This window comes from Orcinus orca, chromosome 2, assembly GCF_937001465.1.
Source record: "Orcinus orca chromosome 2, mOrcOrc1.1, whole genome shotgun sequence".
Lineage (NCBI taxonomy): Eukaryota > Metazoa > Chordata > Mammalia > Artiodactyla > Delphinidae > Orcinus > Orcinus orca.
In genome coordinates this window covers 68464324-68489011 of record NC_064560.1, presented here as the reverse complement: position 1 = coordinate 68489011, position 24688 = coordinate 68464324, and the positions used below count along the sequence as shown (strand labels likewise).

The 24688-nt window shown below is 37.9% G+C and overlaps 1 protein-coding gene across 5 annotated transcripts in view; it reads right to left on the bottom strand.

Moving 5' to 3' along the window:
* CHD2 (chromodomain helicase DNA binding protein 2) overlaps positions 1–24688 on the bottom strand; it is a 127127-nt gene that overhangs the window by 62532 nt on the left and 39907 nt on the right. For 4 of the 5 annotated variants that reach the window (XM_004271669.4, XM_033431480.2, XM_033431481.2 and 1 more), the window contains 5 exons: positions 23515–23639; positions 20413–20629; positions 18432–18521; positions 17373–17563; positions 8512–8700 (listed from right to left, as the gene is read on the bottom strand). In XM_004271669.4, coding sequence (XP_004271717.1) covers positions 8512–8700; positions 17373–17563; positions 18432–18521; positions 20413–20629; positions 23515–23639 — 812 coding nt within the window. Of the gene's footprint in view, positions 1–8511; positions 8701–17372; positions 17564–18431; positions 18522–20412; positions 20630–23510; positions 23640–24688 lie in introns of those variants that run through there. The other variant, XM_033431483.2, reaches the window with a different exon arrangement.

The following is a 24688-nucleotide window of genomic DNA, read 5'->3' as shown; positions in this document are numbered from 1 at the left end:
TAATCCCTAGAGATCTAATGCACAGTACAGTGAATACAGACAACAACAATGTATTATATAATCATCAACCTTGCTAAGAGACTAGATTTAACAATCCCAACCACTAAAAAGAACGGATCATCATGTAATGTGATAGAGGGGCTAATTATCACAATGGCCATCAGATTAAAATATATGAATGCATCAGATTAACATGCTACACACCTTAAACTGTACAACATTATATGTCAAATGTACAGTCAGCCATCCGCATCCACAGGTTGCACACCTGCAAATACAGAGAGCCAACTATACTTTGCCATTTTATGTAAGGAACTTAAGGATCCATAGATTTTGGTATCCGAGCGGAGGGCCAGGGGGCTCCCTGGAACCAAACCCCTGTAGTTACCAAGGGACAACTGTATTTCAATTTAAAAAAACAGTAAATAGATGAAAAATTTTAAATTCGAAAATCAGAAAGAACCATGCATTTATTCTGTCTTTCCTATATGAACTGTTCCTCATTGATGTGGGGAAGTTTCTTTTTACAGAAGTATTCCACCTAATAAACAAAGGAGTAACAAAAGTTGAATATTACCACTTTGTAATCCCTAATGAATTAATGATCTAGGCAATGCTCATCAACATTTGCTAATACCACAAGAAGACAACCTCCTATGATAGACTGCATTCTGTGAAATACACGGATTCTGGGTCTAACCAACCTTCTACACTTATCTGTGAATGTAAAGGAAACAGTGTGTTCTCAGGAAAATATTAAATGATGCCATGGAGCTGGAATGAGCAAAATCCAGGCTGTGAAAAAAATTTATGGAACACAAACCCAGTTTCTTCACTCAAAAATTTAGAAGGACGGAGGGGAAAATGACTTAAAATAAACTTAAGAGATACGTCAACCAATCATCATGTATGGAGCTTACTTAGATCCCAATGCAAACAAGCAAAATGTGTGTGTGTGTGTGTGTGTGTGTGTCTAGGACAACCAGGAAAACGTAAACACTCACTGTACATTATAAAAATAGTAAGGAATTACTGGGGGGGGGGGTTTAGGCATAATAAAAATAGTATTGAAATTATGCTTAACTTTTTTTAATTGAGGTATAGAACGTCATATTCGTTTCAGATGCATAAAACATGATGAGATATTTGTATACATTGCAGAATGATCACCACAATGTCTAGTTACCATCCATCACCATAAATAGCTACAACTTTTTTTCCCTTGTGATGAGGACTTTTATGATCTACTCTCTTGCATATTTCAAAAAAAAATGCACTTCAGAATTATTAATTATTGTCACCATGCTGTACATTTCATCCCCGTGACATACATTTCATAGCTGAAGTCTGTAACCTTTTGACTCCCTTCACCCATTTCTCTCACCATCCTCAACACCTGGCTCTGGCAACCACCAATCTGCTCCATGAGCTTGGGGGGTTTTGGGGTTTTTTTTACTTAACTCTTAAGAGTCCTTATTTTTTAGAGATATACAGAAACACTTATGATTTGGACCTGGAATATGTTTCGTATGACCTGGGGGTGGAAATGGGGATGCAAAAGAAGATACAGATGAACTAAGACTGGCCAGGAGTCAGTAAATATAAAAGCTGGATTATGGATACACACCATTCTATTTTTGTATGTATTTGAGATTTCGCACAATAAAAAGATTTTTAAAAATCAAGGCAGAAATAGTTAATCAAGTCCAGGAAGCACAGAGAGTGCCATACAGGATAAATCCAAGGAGAAATATGCCAAGACACATATTAAACAAACTGTCAAAAATTAAATAAAAGAAAACATATTAAAAGCAGCAAGGGAAAAACAACAAATAACACACAAGGGAATCCCCATAAGGTTAACAGCTGATCTTTCAGCAGGAACTCTGCAAGCCAGAAGGGACTGGCAGGACATATTTAAAGTGATGAAGGAGAAAAACCTGCAACCAAGATTACTCTACCCAGCAAGGATCTCATTCAGATTTGATGGAGAAATTAAAACCTTTACAGACAAGCAAAGGCTGAGACAGTTCAGCACCACCAAAGCAGCTTTACAACAAATGCTAAAGGAACTTCTCTAGGCAAGAAACACAAGAGAAGGAAACGACCTACAATAACAAACCCAAAACAATTAAGAAAATGGGAATAGGAACATAAATATCGATAATTACCTTAAATGTAAATGGACTAAATGCTCCCACCAAAAGACACAGATTGGCTGAATAGATACAAAAACAAGACCCATATATATGCTGTCTACAAGAGACCCACTTCAGACCTAGAAACACATACAGACTGAAAGTAAGGGGATGGAAAAAGATATTCCATGCAAATGGAAACCAAAAGAAAGCTGGAGTAGCAATTCTCGTATCAGACAAAATAGACTTTAAAATAAAGAATATTACAAGAGCAAAGAAGGACACTACATAATGATCAAGGGATCGATCAAAGAAGAAAATATAACAATTGTAAATATTTATGCACCCAACATAGGAGCACCTCAATACATAAGACAAATACTAACAGCCATAAAAGGGGAAATCGACAGTAACACATTCATAGTAGGGGACTTTAACACCCCACTTTCACCAATGGACAGCTCATCCAAAATGAAAATAAATAAGGAAACACAAGCTTTAAATGATACATTAAACAAGATGGACTTAGTTGATATTTATAGGACATTCCATCCAAAAACAACAGAATACACATTTTTCTCAAGTGCTCATGGAACATTCTCCAGGTTAGAGCATATCTTGGGTCACAAATCAAGCCTCGGTAAATTTAAGAATATTGAAATTGTATCAAGTATCTTTTCCGACCACAATGCTATGAGACTAGATATCAATTACAGGAAAAGATCTGTAAAAATTACAAACACATGGAGGCTAAACAATACACTACTTAATAACGAAGTGATCACTGAAGAAATCAAAGAGGAAATCAAAAAATACCTAGAAACAAATGACAATGGAGACACGACGACCAAAAACCTATGGGATGCAGCAAAAGCAGTTCTAAGAGGGAAGTTTATAGCAACACAAACCCACCTTAAGAAACAGGAAACATTTCGAATAAACAACCTAACCTAGCACCTAAAGCAATTAGAAAAAGAAGAACAAAAAAACCCCAAAGTTAGCAGAAGGAAAGAAATCATAAAAATCAGATCAGAAATAAATGAAAAAGAAATGAAGGAAATGATAGCGAAGATCAATAAAACTAAAAGCTGGTTCCTTGAGAAGATAAACAAAATTGATAAACCATTAGCCAGACTCATCAAGAAAAAAAGGGAGAAGACTCAAATCAATAGAATTAGAAATGAAAAAGGAGGAGTAACAACTGACACTGCAAAAATACAAAATATCATGAGAGATTACTACAAGCAACTTTATGCCAATAAAATGGACAACGTGGAAGAAATGGACAAATTCTTAGAAATGCACAACCTGCCAAGACTGAATCAGGAAGAAATAGAAAATAAGAACAAACCAATCAAAAGCACTGAAATTGAAACTGTGATTAAAAATCTTCCAACAAACAAAAGCCCAGGACCAGATGGCTTCACAGGCAAATTCTATCAAACATTTAGAGAAGAGCTAACACCTATCCTATAGGCCAATATCACTGATGAACATAGATGCAAAAATCCTCAACAAAATACTAGCAAGCAGAATCCAACAGCACATTAAAAGGATCATACACCATGATCAAGTGGGATTTATCCCAGGGACGCAAGGATTCTTCAATATACGCAAATCAATCAACGTGATACACCATATTAACAAATTGAAGGAGAAAAACCATATGATCATCTCAACAGATACAGAGAAAGCTTTCGACAAAATTCAACACCCATTTATGATAAAAACCCTGCAGAAAGTAGGCACAGAGGGAACTTTCCTCAACATAATAAAGGCCATATATGACAAACCCACAGCCAACATCATCCTCAATGGTGAAAAACTGAAAGCATTTCCGCTAAGATCAGGAACAAGACAAGGTTGCCCACTCTCACCACTCTTATTCAACATAGCTTTGGAAGTTTTAGCCACACCAATCAGAGAAGAAAAGGAAATAAAAGGAATCCAAATCGGAAAAGAAGAAGTAAAGCTGTCACTGTTTGCAGATGACATGATACTTACTATACATAGAGAATCCTAAAGATGCTACCAGAAAACTACTAGAGCTAATCAATGAATTTGGTAAAGTAGCAGGATACAAAATTAATGCACAGAAATCTCTGGCATTCCTATACACTAATGATGAAAAATCTGAACGTGAAATCAAGAAAACACTCCCATTTACCATTGCAACAAAAAGAATAAAATATCTAGGAATAAACCTACCTAAGGAGACAAAAGACCTGCATGCAGAAAATTATAAGACACTGATGAAACAAATTAAAGATGATACAAATAGATGGAGAGATATACCATGTTCTTGGATTGGAAGAATCAACATTGTGAAAATGACCCTACTACCCAAAGCAATCTACAGATTCAATGCAATCCCTATCAAACTACCACTGGCATTTTTCACAGAATTAGAACAAAAAATTTCACAATTTGTATGGAAACACAAAAGATCCCGAATAGCCAGAGCAATCTTGAGAACGAAAAACAGAGCTGGAGGAATCAGGCTCCCTGACTTCAGACTATACTACAAAGCTATAGTAATCAAGACAGTATGGTACTGGCACAAAAACAGAAAGATAGATCAATGGAACAGGATAGAAATCCCAGAGATAAACCCACGCACATATGGTCACCTTATCTTTGACAAAGCAGGCAGGAATGTACAGTGGAGAAAGGACAGCCTCTTCAATAAGTGGTGCTGGGAAAACTGGACAGGTACATGTAGAAGTATGACATTAGATCACTCCCTAGCACCATACACAAAAATAAGCTCAAAATGGATTAAAGACCTAAATGTAAGGCCAGAAACTATCAATCTCTTAGAGGAAAACATAGGCAGAACACTCTATGACATAAATCACAGCAAGATCCTTTTTGACCCACCTCCTAGAGAAATGGAAATAAAAACAGAAATAAACAAATGGGACCTAATGAAACTTAAAAGCTTTTGCACAGCAAAGGAAACCATAAACAAGACCAAAAGACAACCCTCAGAATGGGAGCAAATATTTGCAAATGAAGCAACTGACAAAGGATTAATCTCCAAAGTTTACAAGCAGCTCATGCAGCTCAATAACAAAAAAACAAAAAACCCAATCCAAAAATGGGCAGAAGACCTAAACAGACATTTCTCCAAAGAACATATACAGACTGCCAACAAACACATGAAAGAATGCTCAACATCATTAATCATTAGAGAAATGCAAATCAAAACTACAATGAGATATCATCTCACACCAGTCAGAATAGCCATCATCAAAAAATCTAGAAACAATAAATGCTGGACAGGGTGTGGAGAAAAGGGAACACTCTTGCACTGCTGTGGGAATGTGAATTGGTACAGCCACTATGGAGAACAGTATGGAGGTTCCTTAAAAAACTACTAATAGAACTACCATATGACCCAGCAATCCCACTACTGGGCATATACCCTGAGAAAACCAAAATTCAAAAAGAGTCATGTACCAAAAAGTTCTTTGCAGCTCTATTTACAATACCCCGGAGATGGAAACAACCTCAGTGTCCATTATCGGATGAATGGATAAAGAAGATGTGGCACATATATACAATGGAATATTACTCAGCCATAAAAAGTAACGAAATTGAGCTATTTGTAATGAGGTGGACAGACCTAGAGTCTGTCATACAGAGTGAAGTCAGAAAGAGAAAGACAAATACCGTATGCTAACACATATATATGGAATTTAAGAAAAAAAAATGTCATGAAGAACCTAGGGGTAAGACAGGAATAAAGACACAGACCTACTAGAGAACGGACTTGAGGATATGGGGAGAGGGAAGGGTGAGCTGTGACAAAGAGACAGAGAGGCATGGACATATATACACTACCAAACGTAAGGTAGGTAGCTAGTGGGAAGCAGCCGCATAGCACAGGGAGATCAGCTCGGTGCTTTGTGACTGCGTGGAGGGGTGAGATAGGGAGGGTGGGAGGGAGGGAGACGCAAGGAGGAAGAGATATGGGATCATATGTGTATGTATAACTGATTCAGTTTGTTATAATGCAGAAACTAACACAGCATTGTAAAGCAATTATACTCCAATAAAGATGTAAAAAAATTTTTAAAAATTTAAAAAAATCAAGGCAGTGTTAAGCAAAAAAATTGGATAGTAATTTTTGAAAATTAAATTCTTGTTTTTATTCAGTTGTATTAATTAAGAACAAGCAGGGAGTAAATTGGTACAGCCACTATGGAGAACAGTATGGAGCTTCCTTAAAAAACTAAAAACAGAACTACCATACGACCCAGCAATCCCACTACTGGGCATGTACCCTGAGAAAACCATAATTCAAAAAGAGTCATGTACCACAACATTCATTGCAGCACTATTTATAGTAGCCAGGACATGGAAGCAACCTAAGTGTCCATCGACAGAGGAATAGAAGATGTGGCACATATATACAATCGAATATTACTCGGCCATAAAAAGAAATGAAATTGAGTTATTTGTAGTGAGATGGATGGACCTAGAGACTGTCATACAGAGTGAAGTAGTCAGAAAGAGAAAAACAAATACCGTATGCTAACACATATATATGGAATCTAAAAAGAAAGGGTTGGGGGGTTCTGAAGAACCTAGGGGCAGGACAGGACTAAAGACGCAGACATAGAGAATGGACTTGAGGACACGGGAAGGGGGAAGGGTAAGCTGGGACGAAGTGAGAGTGGCATGGACATATATACACTACCAAAGGTAAAACAGATAGCTAGGGGGAAGCAGCCGCATAGCACAGGGAGATCAGCTCAGTGCTTTGTGACCACCTAGAGGGGTGGGATAGGGAGGGTGGGAGGGAGACGCAAGAGGGAGGGGATACGGGGATGTATGTATACATACAGCTGATTCACTTTGTTATACAGCAGCAACTAACACAACATTATAAAGCAATTATACTCCAGTAACAATGTTAAAAAAAAAAAAAGCAAGGAATATCATTAGAAAGATTACCAGACCTCTAACTTTAAAAGACTGTAATTTTCATGACAATACAATTATTTCCAATCATTCCAGATCCAACTTTAAATCATCAAAACTGAAAGCCCATGACAAGTACCTTATATACCACCCTCTGTCTCAAACCCACCATTTTACCTTTAACATATTATAACCTAAACCAAGTCCATAACCTGCCCATGCCACTTGGAGTGCTAGAAGAAGAGTCTTCACCCTTTGGTACAGAGGTGAGTGCTTTTCCTTCTGAACTTCCACACTCCCCTGCATATGCCTCAGTTATAAACAACACTTTGTATTATTTGTCTCTAGTCTGTCTTCTCTACTAAACAACAGGCTTCTGACAGGAACACATTCCATTCACGTTCATATTTCCAGTATCTAGCAAAATGCCTCGCATGTTGCAGAACTTGAAGCAAATGACTGAATGAATGGCAGAGAAGAGAATGAGTAGAGCATGCCTGTTTATTAGCAGGGGGATAAGCCTAAGAACATATATTTCAGACCACTAAGATAATGAAAAGTACTGTGCAAATTCTCACCTAAAAAAGAAAGAACAGTAAATCTTCCTCTTTCTGACCATAAATAAATTGCTACTTAAATCTGTCTTGAGGCTTCACTGGAAAAGGCAGTTTATTTGTTGGTTATATATCTCATGGCTTCCTGGTACTGATCTTTTTTTTTTTAATTTATTTATTTATTTCTTATTATTTATTTTTGGCTGCGTTGGGTCTTTGTTGCTGCGCGCAGGCTTTCTCTAGTTGCGGCGAGCGAGCGGGGGATACTCGTTGCAGTAAACGGGCTTCTCATTGCAGTGGCTTCTCTTGCTGCAGAGCACAGGCTCTAGGCATGCGGGCTTCAGTAGTTGTGGCACGTGGGCTGAGTAGTTGTGCCTTGCAGGCTCTAGAGCACAGGCTTAGTAGTTGTGGCACACGGGCTTAGTTGCTCCGTGGCATGTGGGATCTTCCCAGACCAAGGCTTGAACCCATGTTCCCTGCATTGGCAGGCAGATTTTTAACCACTGCGCCACCAGGGGAGCCCCCTGGTACTGATCTTTCTTTAAAACAAAAAATTTATTTATTTATTTATTTTTGGCTGCGCTGGGTCTTCACTGCTGCATTTGGTCTTTCTCTAGTTGTGGCGAGCGGGGGCTACTCCTCACTGTGGTGCATGGGTTTCTCATTGCGGTGGCTTCTCTTGTTGTGGAGCATGGGCTCTAGGGTGCACAGGCTTCAGTAGTTGTGGCTCGCAGGGTTAGTTGCTTCACAGCATGTGGGATCTTCCCGGACCAGGGATCGAACCCGTGTCCTCTGCATTGGCAGGCGGATTCTTAACCATTGCACCACAAGGGAAGTACCCCTGGTACTGATCCTAATCCCACTCAGGCTTAACCCAGCCAATAACTTACTTGTAATACTGTTTCTGAAGGGCTGACATCTCCACCCTGAGAATCTGTTCCACTTTGGCAGGAAGGGATTTCTCCACATCTTTTTTCACTCTCCGGAGAAGGAAAGGCTCTAGCACCTTATGAAGACTCTGATAGCCATTCTCTCTCCCTTTCCCATGGTCTTCCTCAAAATCTTCCCAGAACTCAAACCTAGAGATGACATAGTATAGTGTTACTTAATTACAAAGAAGAAAAAAAACATTTTTCCAACTAAAATTTCTTTTTTAAGGAACCAAATAGGAAAAAAAATCTGTTAAAAAAAAAAGAGTCTTCCCTATAAGGAAAAATAAATTTTATCAGTCACTAGCTCTTGAATACAAGAGAGGGGAAAACAAAAAGGCAAGGGAAAACCAACTCAATCAATTCCATCAGTCTACACTAGATAACAGCAGGTTTCCAATTCTGAGACTGGATCTAGAGTTCACAAAATATTTCAGTATATCATGCAAGTAGTATGTAAGTAACATAATAAGTTACTGTGATAAAATGTTAGGCAGAAAAATTAATCATAAGGTATCTTTTAATAAGCTGCAATTTACTGGGAAAACAAAATTCAGAGGTCAAAGAATAATTAGTGGTGATATTACAGCTATCACTGGTCAGAGGTACAAGTTATACAGCTTCCATCAGTAATCCTCACTGCTCATAGATTAAAAAGTTAATGGATTATAATGACAGTAAACAAGTGACAGCCCCCAGACAAGAAGAGCAATATAAGTGATACAACTTAATACTAATAGAACTTGGAGACACAAAATTTATTAATGAATTTTAAAATGTTATCACCCGTAATAATTTTGCCTGAACTCTACAGATAAAAGTTTCTCCTGTTTAAATCTTAATTTAACCATCTTTGGGTCACTAAAGGATTTGTGGCAGAAATCCAGTACGGGACATTATGATCAAATTTCTTTCAAAAATAAAAATTGAAAGAAATTTATTTCATGAGGCTTAGGAAAATATGCTCTGACTTGCTACTAGAAAGCCAGCAAAGCACTTGGAAGAAGTTGTTTAGTTTTGTGTGCAGACTGGAGCCCAGTGGGTGAGGTGCTGCCCCATGGTCTGCTTTCTGACACCAGGAGGCCCAGCTCTGCTGAGGCCAGTGAAGTCCCAGAATGATAAACTCAGTGACTCGACATTACCAAGAGCTATGTAATACGCTCTCTGATAAGACAGAAAGTCAAAGACAGCAAATGCCAACACTGTCACCGGGCTAAAGGATGTCAAGAGAGTCTGCTGCCATTGTCATTTCTGAACTCATGAATGGCCAAGCATTTCATCAGGCACTAGGGGCATCAGTATCAGCCCTAGTGACAGCTGGTAATGCCTGAAACAACCGTGTTCGGAGAAGCAGACAAAATGATCTTTTGGGGTAGAGATCTATAAACATAATTAATGCTTCTAGCTCAACAAAACTAAAGTAAACTGTATTTTGTCACACTGCTATGAAGATACTCTAGGAACATAAAATAAAATGAAGAGTTAAAACTGATAAGAGGATTAAAAGGAACAATGTAAACTAAGCTATCTTAATACCATCTCACACACAAAATGCATGAGGCAACTGGAAATGAGGGACCATCACTATATATCAGGCCATTTTCTGAAGAACTGGGAGATAATTTCAAGAGAATGTTTTAATTTATGTAACACATATTATAATTAATTAAAACTTTACTAGTCTAAAAACTTAAATAATGAACTTTTTTTTTTTTTTACAAGACTTACTTCCCCTACTGTTTTAGGGAACAAATATTTTCACCCACCTAGTGTACTCTTACTACATTAAAGGAGTTAATATGAGATACTATTTCTTCATATACACATTGAATTATTTATGAACTACCTGTGGTTGCTTTCTGTCTATACAGCAGATGAGTAGCTGTGACAGAGACCATAATGCCTACAAGTTGAAAATGTTTACTACCAGGTTCTTTAAGAAAAAGTTTGCTGTTCCCTGCAATAGACAACCGTCAATTTATAACACCACATATATAAAAGGTAAATGGTCATCGTGGTGAACTTATAATGATACCACACCACAGCCTAGAGAGTCATTATTTTAGTTATTTCCCTGTTAATCAACTTCTGTATTTAACATGTCTCTCACCAAAGTAGAAACAATTTTGATCATTTAAATTTTCCAGACCTTGGGATTTTAGAAAAATAGAAGCTCACTCTACTGAGGAATAGCAAAGAAAAAAATTAAATCAAAGCAGTGAGAATGTTATACTGGAAGTCATGAGATAAATATGTGAAAGGAAAAGTGCAAAAAAATTCACAGACTGGCCTAGACAGCAGAAGCAAAAGTAAAAAAAGATTTCAACACTAAGAGGTAAGATCTCTGAAAATTATCAAACTGAGTTATTTTGTAGGGTGGGCATGAAGTACATATGTGCACATGATTATCTTTATAAGCTGAACTCTTTGATGTAGTCATAGCTCTATCTTTAATACCAAGCTCCATGCTTTGCAAAATACTACATACAAAACAAAGTGGCTCACTGATATATACCTATAATAAGGGTACTAACAACATACAGTAAGGGTAGGCTCCTGGCCAGAGCCGCCATGCAGGAAAGGTGCTCAGACTGACTCTGCACAAAGGAAACAGCATTTTAGTTGGTTAAAAAGACGACTAACTTTTGGATGTTGAGAACAACAGCCTATCACAGTTGAGGAGGGGAGAGTCCAGAAGTTACCTGAGCAAACCTAATTCTCTTCTGTACAATAACAATTCTTCAGTGGATCATTTCCTTAAAAAGAACAAATGGTTGTATAGAGCCATAATGAACCTCAGAAACTACCACTAAGGGTGGGGAAAATACTTCACAGGATTTGTCATCCACACAGTAAGCTCAGGCAGAAATAAAGGAAAATCTCCACTCCTTAACTAATGGGTTTCCTTCTTATACATGCATCTTTGTGAAAAATAATGTTTTTTTAAAAATGTTTGAAAATAATAATGTTTTAAAAACAAAGTTTGCAAAGAGAAAAGCCTCTCTTACACACACACACAGTGCATCTCTAACCCCAATCCATCCTTCAATAAGTAATCCAACTGGCCATATGGAAAACTTTGGCAGACACTATCTGAAGGATCATCTCTAATGGAAAAAGTAATTCAAAGTTCCTCTCTTTCCAAAACGTAGCCCATGCTGGGTGGAATGCCACAGGTGCTTAACAGCAACAAAAAATGAATTATGGCCATTTAGGAGCCAAAATCCCTACCATCCACTTCAGTAGCCAAGTACAGAAGGGCAAATCTTAGCTAATCATTCATTGGAGGAAACTAGGCATCACATTTCTTTTTCTAAATATCAAGCACATATGTTCCCACAGTGCCTCAAGATCCCTACTATGTAGAATGCTTTTAGTTCATCTCAGTGGTGCTATGAAGGATGCACTATTTCTCTTAGAATTTGAAGTTTAAAGGACATTGGCCTCGGTCACAGAAGACCAGAAACTGAACTCAGTCCACCCACTTATTAACCGTGTGATATGAGACACATTTTCATCATCTCTCTACGATAGCATATTCTTATTACAATCTGAGGCTAAACGTATAGAGTGTATCAAAAATTAGATATGAGAAAACAATATAAAAACTATAAAGTAATATACATGAAAATTCTTATCCATTTCAGAAAACAAAGATTAATAACTAATAATTGATACCCCCACTGTCTCTAAACTTTTATACATTATCTATTTGTTTTACAGCACATATAACCTTTGAAAAGCACACTTTATAAAAACATGGGCTTCTGCTAATACATGATGGACAGGGTATTCATTACAGAATGGATACAATGTTCAAAAAGAGAAGGGGGCAACTGCCTCCCTCCTCAGAAAGGTGACTACTGTTGACTTAACAGAGCTCTATGGAAGGAACAGAGGATCCAGGTGAGCAGGAAACAGGACAGGCAAAAGATTAGCAGTGAGACGAGGTGGGGAGGGTGGAGGAGGACAGAATGAGCAATGTGGGAAGAACTGAGGAACCCGCTCACGTAGTGCTTCTCAACTGGTGGTAATTTTGCCCCTCTGGGGTACACTTGGCAATGCTGCAAGACATTTTTGGTTGTCCCAACTGAGTCATTTCTGGCATGTAGTGGGTAGTGGACAAGGATGCTGTCAAACATCATATAATGCAAAGGAGAGCCCCCACTGTAAAAAAGAATTATCCAGCCCAAAATGTCAATAGTGCTAAGGTTGAGAAACCCTGTTCTAACGGAAGGCATAGGGAGCAGGGGTGCAGAGGGGCCTCCTCTCTCAGAAGCATACTATAGTGAGGATACCTGCAAAAAAGGAAACAGTCTAGGCCTGTTCTACTAACAGCTATAGTGAGCGCATGCATAATCAGAGTAGTCAAGTTTCTCTATCCATCTCCTGAAGAGTCTTAAAGTACTCTTCAAAGATAAAGGTGAAGGGGGCCTCCCTGGTGGCGCAGTGGTTGAGAGTCTGCCTGCCGATGCAGGGGACGCGGGTTCGTGCCCCGGTCCGGGAAGATCCCACGTGCCGCGGAGCGGCTGGGCCCGTGAGCCATGGCCGCTGAGCCTGCGCGTCCGGAGCCTGTGCTCCGCAACGGGAGAGGCCACAACAGTGAGAGGCCCGCGTACCGCAAAAAAAAAAAAAGGTGAAGGGACTTCCCTGGTGGTACACTGGTTAAGAATCCGGCTTCCAAGGCAGGGGACATGGGTTCGATCCCTGGTCCAGGAAGATCCCACATGCCTCAGAGCAACTAAGCCCATGTGCAACAACTACTGAGCCTGCGCTCTAGAGCCTGCAAGCCACAACTACTGAAGCTCGGATGCCCTAGGTTTACAACACAAGGAAGGAGGTGAAAATGGAACTATGATGCAGAAAAGTTCCTATATTTTACCAAAATTAAATCAGTATTAATTTTAAGAAAATTGTGATAAGATGTATACACTAAAAACCTTAGAGCAACCACTACAAAATAAAACTTAAAAAAATCAATTAACAGAAGAATCTAAATGGAAAACTAAAAACTACTTGTTGAAACAAAAGAAGGCGGTAAGAAAGAAACAAACAAAAAAGAAATATGACATACAGAGGGAAAAAGCAAAATAGCAGACATAAATCCAACCATATCAATAATTACATTAAATGTGAATGAACTAAATACTCCAACCAAAAGGCAGAGATTGTCTAACTAGAGGAAAAAGGAAGATCCAACTGTTAGCTGTCTATAAGAGACACATTTTAGACCCAAATAAACAGGTTCAAAGTAAAACAATGGAAAATAGTATTCCATGCAAACAGATACCAGAAGAGAGCTGAGGAGCTATAAGAAAATCAAAATAGACCTAAGGAACAGGAAATATTACTAAAGATAAAGAGGGACATTTTATAATGATAAAAAGGTCAATAAATCAGGAATATGTAACAAATACAAATGTGCACATACCTAACAACAGAACCCCCAAACTGACAGAACTGAAAGAAGTAGGTCATTCAACAACTGTAGTTAAATATTAAAATACTTCACTCTCAATTACTGATAGAACAACTAGACATGAAGTCAGCAAAGATACAGAAGGAAGACTATTAACCAAGTTGACTTAATGGACACTTATAGAATTCTACCCAACAAAAGCAGAATAAACATTATTCTTTTCAAGTACACATGGAATATATTCTCCAAGACAGAAAACATACTACAGCATATAACAAGTAACAATTCATTTAAAGCATGTTCTCTAAGATAAAAGTAAACTACAGATCATTTGGGAAATAATTAAATATTTGGAAATTAAATAACATACTTCTCAAAAAAAAAAAAAACCGCCATGCATGAAAGAAAAAGTCAAAGAGAGATATTTGATAAAAGAGATAAAAGAGATATTCAAAAATAGGTGAAACTGAATGAAAACTGAATATCAACATTTATGGGATGCAGCTAAAGTAGGACATGGGGGGAACCTATACTTTTAAGTACCTATATTGAGAAAAGGAAGAAAGAGACTTAAATCAATAATCTAAGCTTTCATCTTAAGAAAACAGAAAACAAGAAAATTAAATGAAAAACAAAGGAAGGCAATAATAAAAATGAGAGTAGAAATAAATGAAATTCTAAAATAGAGAAAAAAACAAAATAACGTCCAAAGCCAGTTTCTTTGAAAACATCCCCAAAATTGTTAAAAGCTTTACCTAAAAAGACCAAGAGACGAGACACAAAATTGCCATAATCAAAAAATTATTTAGATCAGTATTGATCCTTCAAAAATTAAAAGGATTATGAGGAAATACTACAGCTTTATGCCAACAAATTAGACAACTTAGATGAAATAAACAAATTGTCAGAAAGACACAAATTAACAAAACTAAGTCAAGATGCAATAGAAAACCTGAATAGACCTATAACTAGAAACAGAAAATCATTAAAAATTTTCCCACAAACAGAAGCTAAAGCTCACAAGGCAACACTGAGAATCCTAATCAAATATTTTAAAAACAAGTAACATAAATCTTAAACATTCTGACCAACTCGGATTTATCCCAGGAATAAAAGGTTGGCTTAATCTAAAAAGGAACTAATGTTACATACCATACTGGTAGAATAAACAGCAAAAACCACATGGTCACCTCAACAGGTAAAGAACAGCACATGACAAAATCCAACACTCAATTCATCACTCACTAGGAATTACAAGAAAACTTCCTCAACCTTATAAAGGGTACCTAACAAAAATTCTGTAACATCCTACTCCCACCAATTCTACTCAACATGGAGGTTCTAGCCAGTACAATAAGGCAAAAGATAAAAGGCATCCACCTGCATTGGAGAAATGAAGTATTACAGCCTTTACTTAGAGAAGATCTGAGTCTAATATAAAGCACTTCAATATAGACTACTTAAAAAATAAAAATAAAAACCTCTTCAACTCAGAAGGCAAAAAATCCAATTGAAAAATGGGTAAAAGATTTGAAGAGATATTTCACCAAAGATATACAAATGGCTAATGAACACAGGAAAAGATGTGCAATATTATTAGTCATTATACAAATGCAAGTCAGAACACAACGAGATACCACTACACATCCACCAGAAGAGCTAGAATCCAAAAGACTGACAATACACCAAGTATTGGTGATGATACAGACAAACTAGAAAAGTCAAACATTTCTGCTGAGGATATAAAATGGTACAGTCTCTTTGGAAAACAGCCGGTAGTTTCTTAAGTTAAATGTACACTTTCTGAACAACCTGGCAATTTCACTCCTATAGATCTAGTCATACGTCCACACAAAGACAAAATAATCCAAAACTGAAGCAATCCAAACATCCATCAACTGGTGACTGGATGTGCATACAATGGAATATCACTCCATAATAAGAAAATAACTCCTAATAAACTCTGTAACATGGGAGAATCTCAAAATTATTATGCTAAATAAAAGCAGCCAAAATCAAAACACTACTTATTAGGATTCAATTTAGATGAAATTTCTAGAAAAGGTAAATTCTCTAGAGATTAAAGCTGATTCGTGATTGCCTACGGCTAGAAGTTGAGGCAGAGATTAACTACAAACAGACAAGAGGGAACTTTTTTCAGTGAGGAAAATATTCTAAAAGTAGATAATGGTGATGGTTGCACAATTCTATAAATTTACTAAAAAAATATTAATTTGTATATTTACAATGGTACATTTTATGGTATGTAAATTATATCCCAATAGGCTATTTAAAAAAAAAGGTAACACATGGGGAAAGGGACCATTTCTCTATTTGTTCAGTTTATGGCATACAGTAGGCACTCAAGTCTTTTCTAAATTAAAAAAAAAAAAAAACTGTGGAGCATTTACCTGTCAATTTGACAACTCTCAATTTAACTGTTTACTGCATGCCAGGTACCATTCTAGGCAATGTGGACCACGGATGAATAAAGTAAATAAGATCTCTGCTACTTCTGAATGCATAATTTAATTAATGACATGGTATGAATGAGGAAATAAATGAAAAAGAGAAAGGTGCCATATAGAAAATAAAACGGGGTATGGATGATAAGCATGTCTGATAAGGAACTTGAGGTTCAGTGGTCTGAGGAGACCTCTAAAAGGAGGTGGTCATATAAGCTGAGGCAAAGATGTTAATAAGTCACTGGCCATATGAAGATAAGGAGGAGAAAAAACATTCCAGACAAAAAGAATAGCAATGCTTGGCATGTTAAAGGAACAGAAAGATGGCCAGAATGGCTGGAGCACAATTAGTAATGGAGAAAGTGGTATGAGATGGGTCAGACTAAGTACGGTATTCCAAATCAGGGTAAAGAATTTAGATTTCATTTTAAGTATCATTGAACACCAATGGATAATTTTAAGTTTTATGAAACGTGCATACCATCTTCCCCACAAAAATCTTTTCAGTAAAGGCATTCCACAATTCTTTACTAAGTTAGATTTTAATGAGACCTAAACCCAGTGCTATTGTTATCAAAAGGTTAGATTTAAGATTTTTAATACTTGTCAGATTGTGTACCTCGTATACTTTTTTCAATTATATTGATCACCTTATAACAACAGGGAGAAGGTGTGATGTTTCCTATTTATCAATTATTTCCCCCAAAGCATTAAATGATTCAAATGTTTGGTAGACAGTGTGCTTTCTTTCTTAACAGACTGATTTCTGAGCTTTCTATCATTTGTTATGAAACATTTTACTACTTTTGTTGCTGCTTCAATGCTTTGCTTTCCCCAAACCATGCCATCTGTTTTCCCTAAGGTTTACTAAAAAAGTTAAAGAGCATTGGCATTTCAGACATTCTAGCATCTTTTGAAACACATAGGAAGGAGCTTACTTCTCCGGCATAATAAAGTGCAGCAAGGACCAGAGCTCTTTGAGGGAATTCTGAAGAGGGGTCCCCGTAATCAGGAGCCTATGGTTGGACTTGAAATCAATCAGAGTTTTATACAATAAAGAGTCATCATTCTTCAACCGATGGGCTTCGTCCACTCCCAGAAAGGCCCAGTTAATACTGCCCAGCACAGTCTAAAGTAAAAACAAAACAGAACGAGCCACCAGGTCAGAAGGGAACCCAAAAGTACTTTCAAGTGTTAATTATCTCTGTACAAATACCATCACGAAGGTATACATAGAAACATTTATTCTTCACTGACTTAAAGTATATCAGGACTCTTCTGTTTATTCCGTTAGTTAACAGATTGGTGTCTACTCAAAAGAGCAGATCATCCTCTAAAAGCTATAGGGCGGGTCTTTTAGGCCAGGTTTTGCTGCATGCCTCAAAGTGAAAACACAAAAACTGGTATGCTGGGCAAAAACAACACAAAAACAAAAAATACATGATTTTGCAGTCTCTCCTTAATCAAGATTCTTCTCTGCCTATTCTCCACCCCAACCTTGAAGCACAGAAACACCAAGAGCCACCAAATTGCACTTGTTTATGCTTATTATCACCACTGGGATCACCTGGCACATACATTTCTTAGTAACTGTGGGAAGGAGATAATTTTAAGAGATTCATTTTTCTGTCCTCCTCCTCAGAGACCCTTACACAACATCTGTTCTGGAGAAATGCTTAATAATAAGATGGGAAGTACCTGAGAGGGCACTCAAGACCAGCTTCCAATGACTCACTAGAATCTCCAGTAAGTTACTGGCCTCAATCCCTTTCACCTATTTAATTCAATTGGCTTAGGTGACCCAAGGTCCCCTTCAACTGTAAGGTTCTGTTTATTTTCTAATAACCTTAATATTCTTCATGGATTTTTTTGTTTGTTCATTTGTTTGCTTTTTTTAAATACGAAAAGAAAAGTAACATGGCAAGGGGGAGGCAAAGACCCCATCATTTGGACAAGTCACACTCCAAAATTTAGCCTTTTGGTTACCAGTTACACACCTTATCTTTTAAGAGGATCTCATATGTTGTTATAAGTGCATTGAACTTCAGCCTTTTGGTCTGACAGTGAATCCATTCATATTCTCGTATCTATAAGAGAAAACAATCATTAAGATATAATTTCTACCTTTACCTTTCTATATCACCAGCAAGTCTTATGACAGATGCAATAAATATACCAAATAAAAATTAAATCTGATTAGAATTTAATGAATACCTTATACATTCTAAACTGACCTAAGCAACCAAAGTATAGAGCAATATGAGTTAGAATTAAAAGATCTATCGTGGAGCAGCAAAAACTTTATTGCCAGAATTCAAATAAATTGTCACCTCCCTCTGCCCCCCTCCACCCCCGATATATTTGACCACAAAAATGCATTTCATCAGCAATTAAAACCCTGGTAACTTGAACTTATCTAGGGAATCTCCCAGAATGAGAACTTTCTTAAGGAAATACAATTTGATCATTCTTTGGGTAGGGCATATTTTTATTAGTAAATAAAACAAATTCCAACCTCTGGCTTGGTCAGAAATTTCATTAATCATACAGCAGAACGATGTGGCCCCCAAGAAAAAGGAAAGGGAGGCTTACAGGATGAAAATACAATTTAATATGAATGAAAATCACGTCAACGCAAAGGAACACAAAAACTAACATTCGTACTGAAGTATAATATAATGTATTTAACTGGACACCCAGCAAGCACAATGGCCCATGACAGAGCTCCTACAGCTTGGTTGTCAAGTTAAGAACTGGAGGACAAGTCAAGGAGAGCTGCAGGGACTCACCACAAAGTGGGAAGAAGAACAAAGAAAAGGAGTACTGGAAAGAAAAGAAAATGTCCCTGATTTCACAGTTTTTTAGAGTTCACTTTCTTTGTCTTCACCTTTCAATGCAGTAGTGCTTGAAGCAATTCTGCACAATCTAGAACTTTTTTAATGGTTAACGAATGGATTAACAAACTTAAGAACTACTATAGACTTAGAAACTCAAAATTAGAGCAATGAAGTCTGCCAGAGTTTAGGTTAGAAAATTTTAATGAAAATATTTAATAAAAATGAATTTGCATTAGCATGGTAATATATGGTTGTAACATCTCTCTCAAACGTTGAGGACTCCTGATGGCTTGCTCTTATTATAAGCAATCCCCTAGAAACAGTTTATTCCAACATACACACAGTGGTAAAAAAGCAAAGGTCTGGGACCAGACGTGTCTTTGTCCCAATCCCAGCTCTGCCACATTCCAGCTGGCCTGGGGACAAGTGTTAAACTCTCTGAGTCAATTTCTTTAACAGGAGATTGGAAAGAATATCATCTACTTTGAAGATTATCATAAGGATTATAGGTAATATACATAAAGCACCCAGCACAGGGCCTGGCACATAGTAAGTACCTTAAAAAAAGTTGTTATCAAGAAAAAGATTTGCCAGACAAAGACAAACTTAAGCCCATGTGTTCTAAGTTCCTGATGCTCAAGTTAACTTTGGTATCAGACAGATAATTGTCTTTTCTGCAGCTCTGAAATGGCTCACTGTCCTTTTATTTCTTTCTTGTAAGTTATGCCACCTCACTATTTTAAAAGGTTAGGAAACAAACTCTAAGAATTCAATTATTTTCAGTAATATCTCTCTACTCAAATAGCAAAAATAATATTAACATTCCACAAGGCATTAACTCTATCTTATAATCCTTTATAAATAAAGTGGTCTTGAAAGTACAGGGGAAAGAAAAACTTAATACTGCAATCCAACTAAAAGAGATTCCCATTCATGTACTGCTGTTGCTGTTCTTTACAAAGTAAGCATATGTTTTTAAGACTAACTGAATTGTATTTTTGGGATACATCAATCTCCCAATATCAGGGGCATAGCACCGTGTCAGAATCACAATTTTACTGAAGGCTATAATGGCTTTAGGTCAATTTCCAAAAATACATTTATAACACAGATTCTATCCCAATTCTTTTTGTTTACACACCGTATTTCTGCTCATCAGGTCACCTATGTAAACCACTACGTTAATCTCTGGTGCCCAGATTTCAAACTCCCTCTGCCATGAGGTGAGGGTGGATAAAGGGACGACTATAAGAAAGGGGCCATACAGCTGGTGTTGGTGGAACAGGTAGGAGAGGAATGATATGGTCTGGATGGTCTTTCCTAGGCCCATTTCATCAGCAAGGATTACACTGTTACTTCTGCAGAAAGAAAAAAACAAAAAGATCATTAGTTCACAAAAAAACAGTACGTGCACAAACAGCAAAGGCATCAATGCCTCACAATGTCACCAAGCAAGACATGGGTTGTGAGCCTCTAATGTCTTTCCTCTCCTCTGCAATTAACTCTCCTACATAAGACAGTCGAGTAACAAGTAATCTAAGTATTATCAAGGTTTGGATTACTACAAGAGCCTATTCAGACTGTATGTTCTTTATCTTGCATTTTGGTCTTTTACATCTATCCCCTGTAACAGAGAAGGCAGGTTTTGTTATATTGGTGTATGCAAGCACATGACCTTGGGTTCCATCAGTACAGAAAGCAAGGGCAGATGGACTATCCCCACTGCTGATGAACCCTACAGGCCGACAGTCATGTGCCTTTGTTCAAAGTGCCCACCCATTCCACTGCAGGCCACTGGGCTGTTTAATGCTACATACACTACTCCCTAGACCTAAATGCTGGAGCTTGTTTTAAATACACTACTCTACAGCAGGGGTAGGCTGCAGATCAGATCTCTGAATCCTACCCCAGACCTACTGAATCAGAGTATCTGGGGAAGGGCTCAAGAATCTGTATTGTTTAACAAGTACTTCTGGATATTGTGCTATGGGTATATGGCTTGGACCACACTTTGAGAAACAAGGCTCTAGGAGACAGGCAGGAGGCAGGATTTCAACAGGATCCTAATAGAAAAGTATTGTAAAGATATTAAGAAAAAACCTTTAAGTAAATTAAGTTAATTTAAACTGAAAGAAATAGAGTTAGGAAAGTATGTTCCAGAAATAGAAAAGAGCCCATTTGACAGGAAACCAGGACTGCATGTATGCCATAAGTCTGAAAATATTACAAGGTTCTTGAAAATCAGGCCATGGGAGGTTTACACATATATAATACATGCTTAATCAGTGGACCGGAGAGAACTAAAACCAATATTCAAGTTAAAGACAACTTAATCGATTAGAAAAACAAGACATTTAATTCACCAAGAAGAGATTCCTTTGAGTAATTTTCCTCATATTTCTCTCACCTTTTCACACCACTGGGGAGGCAACAGGGTTAATTTTCTCCAACATTTCCTCTCCCTAGCAAACTGCCACTGTCCATTTATACACATGAAAGGAAGTTTGGATTGATTTGCCTGCTTTTCTGGAACTAGACCAAAACAGCATGTTACCTAACTCAAGGTTCCCATGACCAGGGCCTAGTAGCTGCCTGGGCCCTTTTCAGCTGATTCTGAATTAGTTTAAAGTAGAAAATGCTGGCTCAGGACTCTACATGGTGTGACTTTGGACAAGGGCTCCTAAGAGCCCTCAACTACAGAACAAGAGGGTTAGTTAACAACTCCTTAAGGCTCCACCTAGCTTATAACCGTCCTTTAGGAAGATCAGGTCTCACTAGTCTCTGAAACAAAAATAACTTTCAAGGAATTTAGAACATCAGACCTCCATTCTCAGTCACAGAAATTGAATCTCCTCAAGATCTCTGATTCTCATATTGAACGTTAAATATTACATAAATTTTTACAAGACAAAGAGTAGTACATGGTTCAATTGGGAAAGTCATTGTAAATGCACCTCTGTAACTTAAAAACCATCTTTTCGGCATTGAGAAAAGAAGCTGGCATGTTGTTGTCTTCAGGCTGTAGTCTAATTCTGAAATAAGAATTCTTGCTTTGCCATAAAACACTAAGAAATTAAGAGTTTACATGTGGGGGAAGGAATCTGGAGACATACATTAAAGGTACTTCTCACACCGTATGTTCCATGAAGACAGGGGAATCCTGTCTTGTCTTGGTTCACTATTAAATTCTCAAGGCCTGGGACTTCCCTGGTGGTCCAGTGGTAAAGAATCTGCCTTACAATGCAGGGGACGTGGGTTCCATCCCTGGTCAGGGAACTAAGATCCCACATGCCTCGGGGCAACCCGCGCACCACAACTACTGAGCTCACGCACCTCAACTAGAGCCCACGTGCTGCAAACTATAGAGCCCGCGTGGTCTGGAACCCGTGCACCACAACCACAGAGCCCACATGCCACAACTAGAGAAGGGAAAACCCGCATGCCACAACTAGAGAGAAGCCCGCGCACCACAACGAAGAGCCCGCACGCCGCAACGAAAGATCCCACATGCCTCAACAGAGATCCCACGTGCTGCAACTAAGCCCCAACACAGCCAAAAATAAATAAATAATAAATAAAATCTTAAAAAAAAATTCTCCAGGCCTACCTAGGTCCCTAATACATAGTAATTAGGGACTACTTGAATTTGCGATTGAATTTGGTGAATAAAATTTATGAGTACAGCCTCAAAGTACCTTTAAACCTCGTCTCATCTCTCTTTTTCTTTTTTCCAAGACTATGGTGATCTTGTTACAAAAAAGTAACGGATAATTTCACAAGTCCAACTGTCAGAGAACTTCCTCTACAAGGGATGGCCTGTGCAGCAATGGGGGGGTGGGGGTCACATCACTCTTCAGCACCACTATGTAAAATTAAAGGTTTCCCTGGCTCAGAAAGACAACTGAATGGAAAAAAGACATTTTCTTCTTTCTTCGGAGAATAACTCCTTCCCCACTAAAGATATGGGCAAATTACCTTGCTATTTATACTCATAAATAACATAGTAAGACATAGGTCTCTGGCTATGAGAAATTAACCCCCAAATAACTAAATAACAAAGTACTTTTTACTTCAGACTAAACTGGTAATTATACATACATAAAAACTCCCAGAAGTGGCTCCTTTCAATCACATGATTTTTTTATTTCTATAATGTACAAGAAAAGGAAGAAATTCTTTACACCTAACAGTTTTAAAAAGCCAGAAACAGTAGAGAAAACATCAAACATATTTTTCTACCTACTTGCACCAAGAATGAGCAAGCCAGTTGAGACCTTCTAGCTGATAATCTCGGAGCTCCAGATTCTCTCCTCCTAAATATGCCGGCTGTTTCTTTAAAGCCACAAATCGTGGTCTCTGCTTCAGGGCCTGAAATGCAAAATTTAACAAAGCCCAGGTTTGAAGAAAACCTTCCTCCTGTTCCTATGTTAAAATGCTAGCCATGATTTCTGTGCTCTACACCAAAGCATAAGAATTTAAATTTCACATCTGAATCACCAACCACACCCAACCCACCACGAGCTCTTGCATTGTGGTCTGCATTCCCAAAGCCAGATTGCATCCCGAAATAATTTTTAGTCATTGCTCCTTTCCTGAAGTAAGTTTGCGAACATCATTAAATAGCATTGGGAAACAATGGATTAAAAACTTATATAAATTTCACGGCTCATGACTTTTCAACATTCTTGTGTATGCTGTGAACTTACAGGAGAAACTCATTCAGGAATATTTCCCAAAGTTATTTGGCCACAATAGTGTTTTTTTCAGGGAGCATTTCTCTGAAGATTAGCACTCTCTGGAATAGTGCCCCATTATGAGAAGTGTCGTCCTAATAACGTATTTGATAAGGTAATTATTGTTAGTTGCAGCTCTCCTTTGTGAGCAGCTGGCAGTAAATGGAATCAGATGCCTCTGGCTGTCCACTTCTGCCACATCTGCCCCACAGTGCTTCTCCCATCCGACCCCCCAGCTGCTGCCACTTCCCCCATCCTCACACTAATTCTCCCTCCGTGGGCTTCTACGACACCTTCCTGGTGGGACCTTCTGGCTTTAACAACTGCTTACTCTGGTCTCCAACACATGGCCGTTAGATGAAACTTTCCAAACGAAATACTGTTTCCTGCCTGCTGCTCTGCTCAGGAGGGTAGGCTTATGAAGACCCACAGAATAAAATCTAAATACTCTCCAAGGTATTCAAGACATACACACTTTGACTCGCCAATATCACCTCCCTCTCTTCCTACCCTGAGGTCTGGTGGTCCTCCTACTGACAATAAGAACATCTTTCTCTTAATATCTTTCACGGGAGGCCAATAACCTGGGCCCCCTTCTGTCTGTCTAACCAGCTCCAATCAAGTCTTCAAGGACAGGGCACTTCAAGCACCACAATTTCCTCATTTTAAAACCACTTCAATGAT